Below are 10,026 nucleotides of genomic sequence, written 5' to 3'. Positions count from 1 at the left end.
CATGTAGGTAAGCCTTATCCTATGGGCCCACCCTAGCACTCTAGAGATATACTTTGGATACCCTTGAAATTAGACTTACACTATGGAGTATGGAGTAGACAACTTGCATACAATACAAGCGGTCTAGTACTGTATACTCCCTCTGTATTTATTTAAGAGATACACTTGTCATTTTCGGCCGTATTTATTTTAAATAAACACTAGCCATTTATAGTACTCCCTCCGTCCCGAAATACTTGACCCAGTTTGACCGGCACAGAGTTTAAGGGACTTGAATTGACTTATTTAATTTAATAAGTAGTAGTTGATAGTGTGGTATTATTTTAATGTATTTAGTGGAAAATATGTAAAGGGGTAGGGTTGGGGGAGAGTAGGGGTTGAATTTTTAATTATTTTTTGTATAGGGTAGGGGGTAGGTGGGTTAACAGGGGTGGAGTGAGAAATAATATAATATTGTTAGAATATTTCCATTTTTAGAAATAGGTCAAGTATTACGGGACGGCCCGATAAAGAAAACAGGTCAAGTATTCCGTGACGGAGGGAGTAACTAATAAACTCCCTAAAATGACATAGTCCCACTCGTGCCCGACCAAGTTGACTGTTAAATAAATATATATGTATCCCATTGTCTCCATAAACTATAAATGTCTTTAAGCTTACAATCTTATTGTAGCAAACAATCTCCAAGGTAATAAAAAAAATCTACACACACTCATTGCTATGTGGCGCCAAATCTACCATATTGTTTTACTAATTTGGCGCCATATTTAGTAAGGTGCCAAAACCTAATTGGACTCACATAGGGTTTCAAGTCATTCACTATAAATACACCACCTTCCCTTTTCCATTTGAATCACATCTACATAAAACATAAACAACCTACCCACACAACCAGTAATTTTCCCAACTCTCCTTCTAGTTTTACAAAAATAATGTCTATTTGTTATGGTAAAACCCTCTCCTCAAACCCACTTCCCATCTTACCAGCCTACTCTTCCTCCAACAACTCCCTAAATTCCATAGAAATTGGTTCCACAGACACTTATACCTCCTTCTCGTTTGAGTCCATAGGATCAAACCCAATTAGCACGTCCTCAATACATAATTCTGAAAAAAATGAACGTGACCCTAGCTATTGGGGACTAAAACTCAAACCAAGTCCAAATTATCCCTACCCCCCATTCCTTTTTCACCACCCGAACTACCCTACGGAATGGTAACCATTTTGGTTAGGAGTGAGTCGGAAGATGATCCAGGTGTTCACTATGTGCTACACCCGGACGATATTATGATCCGGATCTACACCGACTACGCAAGTAGAATTGGCCACCTTGCACAAGATATTTCGATAAGGCGCCACCAGACGGAAAAATTCCCAATTATCAAAACAACTGTGAAGGAAATAGGAATTCAAAATGGGGAGGTGTTTACTATAAAAGCACTTGTAAGTCAAACATCAATTAGAAGTAATCATTCGTTGCAAACATTAAAAAATTATATTATACGTGCCGATCATTGACAAAATTGTTGTTTTGTTTACAGTTTGACGGGATGAATGTGAACACCTATGTGAAGAGGTTTATCATTCGCCCAATGCACGACAATCAGGACGATTTCCCAGTCGAAGCAAAAGTATCAGACAAATTGGACACCATCTACAAGGCGTGAGCCGATGCAATGGGGGTTAACCATAAAAAGGTTATTTTTTTACAACCAAGGTAGGAAGCTTTCACCATCGCAAACCGTTGAACGTGCGCAAATCGGGAACAAGTCCATCGTGTACGCATATAGTGGTTAATAAACAACATGTTATGGGGTTATTTTGTTTACCACTGCTGTTAATTTGTATTGTGCCTAAATTGCTCAAGGTTCCTTGAATTCCCTAATTATTAGTAGTGGATTTAAGTACTTTACGTAAAAACTTGTACTCTCTAATTAGTTTATGCAGATTTTAGTAGTCTTAAATATGTAATCATGAAACCTTTAACCAACATTCAAGGCTTATTTACTAAAATATACTTGTTAATTATTATAGGATACAAATGTGGGGTATGCATAAGGGAGTTGTACTACTTCGATGCCCCGTTACCACAAGATCATTGGGGATTATTGGGGATTATTGGCACAACTAATCAGAAATCTAACCAAACATGTTATCTTAAATCAATCGTTTGATGGGCCTCCACGTCATGTAGCCTACAATACAAACGCAAAAATATACCCCCCTATAAATAAAATTCCAGAAAACCAACCCACAAACCCTAGCACAAAAACCTACTACTATTACACGTTCCCTTCTTCCCTTCTCTGTGTATCATCGGAAACAAATACCAGTCTACTATGGTGTCTCCACTTTGGCCGGAATCTCCGTCCAGCAGCCCTTCTATGCAGCCATACTCTTCCCCGTCACTAACCTACAAACGTCGTCGTAGTTCGACATCTTCAAGTAGTCCCAGCGGCTCTTCGTATCCACCTTGGACGCCGTCTGAACCACCATACTTATTTTTTTCGATGAGACGTCCATCGTCGATGAAACGCACCCACGTTGCGGCATAGCAGAAATGAACTATAACAAAGTGGATTACATGCTAGATACACCAGACATCAACAGCCTGCAAATTGCGACTTCTGACCTGCTGAGGAACATGATTATGAACCCAGAAAACACACCGACTGAGTGGCTAGACTTGAAGATGTTAACCCCTCAAGGAGATCTTATACCTGCGCACCTCCCCAACTTTACAGATTTGGCGTTTATGTCGCCCGGAGCTAGGGAATTTATATCGTGGATGATGCAAAAGCTGGCTATAACCAAGTCCCTTGATATAATCCCAAAGGAATTGGAATTTCTAATGGATCCACCGCAAGTGCTTCCCGACTTCACGGAAGTACTCGCACTACAACTGCTCCCGGTGACGGTCGAGACAAGGGGATGGACGAATTCTGTAAAGATGATTCAATCCTATGGAAGACACGTTCAGATACAACTTTGGGCCAGATGGAACCGGGGTGATGTACATCATGAAGGAAACACCACCATTTTTTACATGGAACCGAGAAATTTTATGCTTTACGACCCCAGGGTGGGCCGAGAGGTAGACTACTCACCAAACAATGTTGGTGTAGGAAGGGCCACAGGACCCTTTCCCCTCCATTCGACCATGCGGGATATGGCTGTTCTTTATTTGAATGCAAGGGGAATAGCAAGGCTGTCTTTTATTCGAAATGTCAGTCTACTAATCCAAAAACACAATCCTCATATGATGGTCATATCCGAAACCAGAATTAGTAGGCAAAACACTGCTGAGATAGTGTGTGAACTACCCTATGATGAGTGGGTGATGGTCGAGCCCCTTGGTTTGGCGGGGGGGATCATTATCTTGTGGCGCTCATATCAAGTGTATTTTGAGCCAACTAGCATTGATAGGCAGGGAATACGGGGGATTGTTCAGGTACTACATTCACCTTGTATACTCTTTATTTATATGCACATTCATAATTTACATAATGATTAGGAGATGGATTTACAAAATTTCATGAAATGCAGGGCCCTTGTACTTGTGATTGAAGAACTCAAGGATCATTGGGGGAACAAGAAGCTTGTCGCACGAAACCTAGAGCAACTTCGGAATGGCACGAGTGATGCGTACTTTTACGGTCTTCAAATTTTAAGTTTATTAGTAAATGTTCAATATTAAAGTTTATCCTGGTATGTAAAATCTTGAAGGATTATGTTAGTTGATAAAGCACTTAAACATTTTTGTTAAATGCTAACATTTTCATATTATCGGTAATTTTCTTCAAAGGGTTTATTTAATACCTCTCATTCATAATTTGAATTGTGGTTTGATTATTCTCATGACACATACTTTTCCTAAGTTCGGGTCGTAAATGGCAGTGTCAAATATTGAAACCTCTACATGCAACTAAAATTTTTTAATTAACATAAAGCATATTATTGGATCACTACTCAATACACCAAGTCCAAATTAAATGTGTAAATAATACCTACGTAACATTACATATTTGCAATAATGTAGTGACAATCCATTTTTGATTTAGGCATATGAACCATACTGGGCTCAACACTCAATTAAAGCCCATTGGTATACACTTGGGTTAATGGCTGTGCATTCCACAACACGATTGACTAAAAAATGTTTCTTATTCTAAACTACAAGGCCCAACAAAGTTTTATGGTAATACAACTACGTTCTGATCGACCCCTCATTAGGGATCCTCATCGAGTCTTATTAACATACAATCGCAGTATGAGGATAATTATGTTTTCCTCTTCTTATTTGTGTCATTCACTAATTCAATGACATGATCACGTACCACATTATAGGGACTAAGAACATCCGGGGTGAACAATAGCCGGCGAGCTTCTTCCATGTCGGTAATACGGAGCGCCTCAAAACCTTCTGCAAACTCCTTGATAGATAGCAGCATACGGACACCGCAACTATGGCTGCATGAAAAATTAAGATGATAAAGTAAGAATTAAACTATTTCAAACGACTTTCAAACTAACAAATGGGAAACTTACTTGTCTTCCTAGATGTCTATATCCATCCGCCTCCTATCCCATGAAAGAAGTTGCCCCCAACTATGCCCACCTTCATCGCCAAAGAGCATTTTCTCTACCCCAATTATCTGAGATCAACATATAAACATGCAATTAATTGGCTACCAAATAACACTCTCCCGCCTTCTTCCCATTAATATTTACTAAATACTTTACGTGTACAGGGAGACAACCCACTTACCATTTTATCAATTATACTTTTACGCTGTTCCACGGGATTACTGTGTAAGGAGTCAATCACGTAAATGGTTGGAGGATCTGGAGATATAACCAGGCACCACCAATGGTTCGTATGGGTTCCTAACTTTTCCAGGACAGGGATAAACAACTGCACCACCGTATACATAACCAGTTAACAATGAAAACACTAATTCAAGAACTGCAGTGCCATGTTTAAAAGGAGAAACTATACCTCCGATATTCGAGATACAAGAGTGGAAACTTGTGACCCTTTAGCGTCATCATCAATACCAGCCCCGTCAGTGGACATTGAAGCAGAACCACCCAACATTTTCTCCCTCTGCAACTTCATCCACTCTGCCACTTTGTGGCATTCTAAGGGGGACAGACGAACTCCGTCGCGGGGTTCTGAAACCTTAAACACTCTGTCCTATAAAGAAAAAATCCCAACTTAAAGGGCTTGCAACACAAGCTTAAAATGTGTGAGTAATACGAAATTATTCTGTGTAATGGGTGTTACCTCAAAGCCGGAACTCAACATGTACCGTAAACTCCTCCCTGAGTACTTCTCAAGCCAAGTTGAATTGTACAACTTCGCAACAGTGTCTACGTACTACAAAAGAAATAAAATCATGTGACCAACCAAAAAACATAAATCCCTAACAAACCAATATAACCAACAGGAACTTACCTGCTTATGGACACAACCGTTTAGTTGTGTCACCCCTTTGCACTGGTTCATGATAACATTACTACCATCTTCACACTTGATCATCTTACACGTACTACATGATACAAACAAGCGCCTGTCATATAGTACAACATTTTAGGACAATAAACTAGTAAGTGCATGAAGCCATAGATAAGTACCTCATTCCTTTTGAATTACCCCGACCAGACAGAGATCCACCGTTGTGGTTGAAAAATTCAACTAAGTTATAGCTAAATTTCTTCCTATCGCTTGTAAACCAACGCCGAGCAATGTCCGATAACGATAAATAGGTCTTCTTTTTCCTTCCACGGCGAGGTCGAGTTCTTTGAAAATACAGAATCTTATTCGCCTTATCTACGCCCGTACTTTTACCAGATACCACCACCGTTTTCTCTACGCCCATTGGCGTTTCAAGTGCAATCACAACACTACCACCACTAGAACAACCTCCATTCCCAGCATCCAACCCTAACTTATTTGACTGGGGTGGTGAAAATTGCTCCATAACTTCCTCTTGAACCGGTTTACTAGACATTGTTTTGTTTGCCGACATATTCTTTCTCGGACTCCTACATAAGGTCTTAACTTCACAACGCTTTTCATCGTTTTTATACGATGCTAACTTGGGAGAACCATCTACAACAGGAGCATTAAGCTTATGTGGTGATAATGGTGTGCGGTGTTGACCTCGTGTACGAGTTCGTTGAGGAGTTGGTTGCGTCTGGGGTTGCGGGTTTGGTTGAGGAGTAGGTTGTGGCTGGGGTTGCGGGTTTGGTTGAGGAGTAGGTTGCAGTTGGGGTTGCGGGTTTGGTTGAGGACTTGGTTGTGGTTGGGGTTGGGGTTGAGGTTGAGGACTAGGGTGAGGATGGGGTTGAGGACTTGGTTGAGGATGGGGTTGCGGACTTGGGTGCGGATGAGGTTGAGGACTTGGTTGTGGTTGGGGTTGAGGTTGAGGACTAGGGTGAGGATGGGGTTAAGGACTTGGTTGAGGATGGGGTTGCGGACTTGGGTGCGGATGAGGTTGAGGACTTGGTTGTGGCCCAGATTGCGAATGGGTTTGAGGACTTGGGTGGGAATGGGGTTGAGGACTTGGGTGGGATTGGGGTTGAGGACTTGGGTGCGGATGGGTTTGAGGACTTGGTTGTGGATCGGGTGTCGGACTTGGGTGCGGAGTTGGTTGCGGATTAGGCTGAGGATTCCTGATTTTGAAAGGATTCCGTACACTTTTCCCTTTTCTCCTCGTTTTTTAGATAACTTTCTCCTTCTCAATGGCTGGCATTAAAACCTACAAGTTTCAACAAACTATGATCATAAGTTTGTAAAAGATAAGGGTGAGAAACTAGAACGTATGTATTGCGGATAATAATAATAACATTTACTCAAACTCATTACCTCCTCATTAGGACATTCACTATCCCGGGCAGCCCTCGGATGTTGTCTATCCCCATACGCAACATCAACACACTGGGATGAAAGGTTTACATTACTCAACCAACAACAGCAATGTATATATTAGCTTGTAATACCATATAAGAGAATATCAAACTAGGAACGTCGGTGTATTATCTTTGAAAGACTGTTCATAATGTTGGAAAACTGTTTGCCAACATTTGTAGACTATTAGTTCTGATTATAGATTAATACTTGGTAGATTGTATATCAATAACCTTAGACAGTTGACCCAAATAAATAGACTGTAATACACCCCTTTAACATAAAACCACACTAATGGTAATCTATTTGACAACCTCTGTCCGATTAATGCTATTACTTAGTTTTGTCTCTTACTTAGGAGTGCTGTCAAAGGTAATTACGCTTTAAACCATGTAAAGAAGGCCATATAGTACTACATATTAGCGGAAATAGTCAACGGATATGAAAAACATACCCCAATCTTTCCGTAATCCCCTGATGGCAGAATATCTGCTTGCCTTGCTTTCAAAAGGTCATTAATATCCCATGCCTTCAGCCTTGGGAATACTCCCCACTGCAACGACATTCTATTCAATCGATCAAGATAAAATATCTGCAACAACAATGGTTAGTTCATTAGATAAAAATTAATATTTCGTTTTTTCCAAAAACTTTAATAACTTTGATAATAAACTACTAACCACTAAGTACATGCTACAACCCCCAACTCCTTGGGTCCAACCAAATGTGTAGAAGTCCCTACAGAACACTTTGGCCCTCTCAATGATGAACTCATATACAAGCTTGCACCAATCATATTCTCGTGCCTGCATTCCAAGTGAACAGGCATATAACAAACTTGGACTCAATCTTCCACATTGTGTTGGGCATAGCACCATTTCTACAGCAGCTATCAAAAACATCGTCTTAAACTCCTCTTCACCTTTGTCCTCCCAAGTACCCTCTAGTCTTTGGATAAATTTAGGATTCACCGGAATAGCATCTGTGGATATCACAGCCCCATTATTAGTTGGGTGATCACTCTCCCACGTCTTCCCATATGCCCCGAGTATAAACTGTGCCTTGGCTTTCATTTCTTCATCAGCATCATTTTCCGAAATAGGAATGACCTTCCCCTTAATCGGGAGTCCAAATATCCAACGAATCTGGTTCTTGCTCATGGGGAAGTCTATTCCGTTCGTTGCTGAGAAAATCTGATTAATAGGGTCAACCCGAGTCATCAGCCAATAGACAAAGTTCCGGGGCAAATGTTTCCCGCACAAATGGTAAAGCCCACCAAATCCCATTTCATTAACCCAGTTTCTCCTTCGGTTGTCAAACCTTTGCATCATTTTGCAAAACGTTTCAATCTTGCAATTTATGGTGGGAGCCTAAAAAACATAACCAAATGTTACAAAACTTTTTTATTAGTCAACAATAACATTATATACAGACTGTATACATTAGTCAACCTTTCTAGTGTTTAGTACTATGGAATTTGACAGATGGATAACAAACTTTCTAAAACATTTTGTCTCATGTACAATAAATCCAGTCTGTAATATTTTAAAGACAATATAGGATTAAACTTTTCTTCAATAAAATCTACAATATCATAACACTAAGACCACTGACCTCTTACTATATACAATTCTATGCAGCACTAGTATATTTTGCCATTTAACAAAACATTCTTACCCGTCCTTTATATTCATCATGGAGGACTATCAACACCTCACCAGCTTCCTTCACTTCGCCGCCCCTCGTGAAACTATTGTCCTAAATTGAAATAATTATAGGTCATCCTATATAATATAACAGACATTACATTGTAAAGCCAACATTACAACAACAAGAACCTAACCTTGAATACTCGCGTCTCCAGCACGACTTTCTCTTTATTAAGTTTCTTTTCACCAATCATCTGCTGTTTGTTCTTCGATCCCTAATACATTCAATTTATACAACATTTTAGACAATCCCTAATTGCTGAAAGATTATCACTATTTCAATTATGGTTACCACACAATACCTTAGGACGCCCCCTCTTCCGTTTCATAGACGTATTGGTCACCACATTTAAATTGTGTTCATCATCCTCTTCACCATTATTTTCAACGATATAATCCATGTCATCACTATCATCTACCTCACTATTTGAACTGCTACGCACTTCATTATCAGCAACTTCATTCAAATTAAATTTCCCACGCGTTCGAGTACTACTCATCTTCCTGCCCATTAAATCGACACTAGATACACATAACCAACAATTTCAATCACTATTTAGTGCCCAATTTGAGATAACTATATAATGTTCAATGTACAATAAGACACACAAGCACTTCCAATTATCCCATCATTTCACGAAATACAAATTAATACATCCCCTGTAATACTGAAATTAAATACCATCTATTTCAACTAATGAGATCGCTAAATTCAGCTCGACAACAATTCAATAGTACTATTTGCAATAAACAGTACCATTCTAAACAAAAATTTCAAAGATTTGAATTAATTTAATTACACATTACTCAATTAGGCGAAAAACTTTTGCATGGTACCCGATCTAACCGAAGTTACAAATTAAACAATACGGGTACCCGAATACAGAGTTAACACGAAGAAATACCACATTTATCAACAGTTTCTACAACTTTACCGATTCGCTATTAAGCAAATTCAATAATACCGGGTGTTCGGTAACAAAATCAATCAACAAATTTCCCGAGACTAATTTAACAAATACAAGAAACTAACTACTTATCACTTACCTCCTTGCATGAATACTTGGCCAGCCCGCGTCGTCGGCTACCAGAAATTGATAGTTGCCGATCTGGTTGAAGAGAGGGGTTAGCAGAGAGAGAAACGAATGGGAGGAGGGGGGAAGGAGAAGCTTTATGACATAATACCAGTTTTTTTTGTGATTTAGCCGCCCAATTTATGTCAAGAGTAGAGTTGAGCTACTTTCCATTAACGTCCGTTTGCAAGCGTTAGTTTAACGCCTTCAGTTTTCAAATATAACTCCGCCCCCAGAAGAACACTTATTTACAAAATGCCACCCGATTGCTCAGCTGGGCAATCTGGTTGATTAACTAGTATTTTCCCCTTTTGTCGTCCCTGATGCGCG

The 10,026-nt window shown here is 39.7% G+C and overlaps 1 protein-coding gene across 1 annotated transcript; it reads right to left on the bottom strand.

The window, feature by feature from the left end:
* Positions 1-6,726: 6,726 nt before the first annotated feature.
* Positions 6,727-9,792, bottom strand: LOC110790292 (uncharacterized). Its single transcript, XM_021995076.2, has 8 exons — positions 9,671-9,792; positions 8,926-9,145; positions 8,758-8,838; positions 8,592-8,672; positions 7,595-8,284; positions 7,369-7,506; positions 6,873-6,944; positions 6,727-6,765 (listed from the first exon to the last, which is right to left on the bottom strand). Exons 2-8 carry the CDS (start codon positions 9,133-9,135, stop codon positions 6,727-6,729), a joined length of 1,311 nt encoding a protein of 436 aa, XP_021850768.2. The 5' UTR covers positions 9,136-9,145; positions 9,671-9,792.
* Between the last annotated feature and the right edge of the window lie 234 nt (positions 9,793-10,026).

The sequence above is a fragment of the Spinacia oleracea genome, chromosome 4, assembly GCF_020520425.1.
Source record: "Spinacia oleracea cultivar Varoflay chromosome 4, BTI_SOV_V1, whole genome shotgun sequence".
NCBI lineage: Eukaryota > Viridiplantae > Streptophyta > Magnoliopsida > Caryophyllales > Amaranthaceae > Spinacia > Spinacia oleracea.
The sequence above is the reverse complement of the archived record's forward strand: the minus strand, read 5'-3'. Positions and strand labels throughout refer to the sequence as shown.

Bases quoted from the DNA above. Each gene is read 5' to 3' on its own strand.
- LOC110790292 (XM_021995076.2), bottom strand. From the start codon at position 9,135: ATGGGCAGGAAGATGAGTAGTACTCGAACGCGTGGGAAATTTAATTTG. The intron at 8,285-8,591 runs GTAAGAATGTTT...TATGTTTTTTAG, and splicing joins ATGATGAATATAAAGGACGG to GCTCCCACCATAAATTGCAA. The intron at 6,766-6,872 runs GTAATGAGTTTG...TGAAACTTGTAG, and splicing joins GTGAATGTCCTAATGAGGAG to GTTTTAATGCCAGCCATTGA.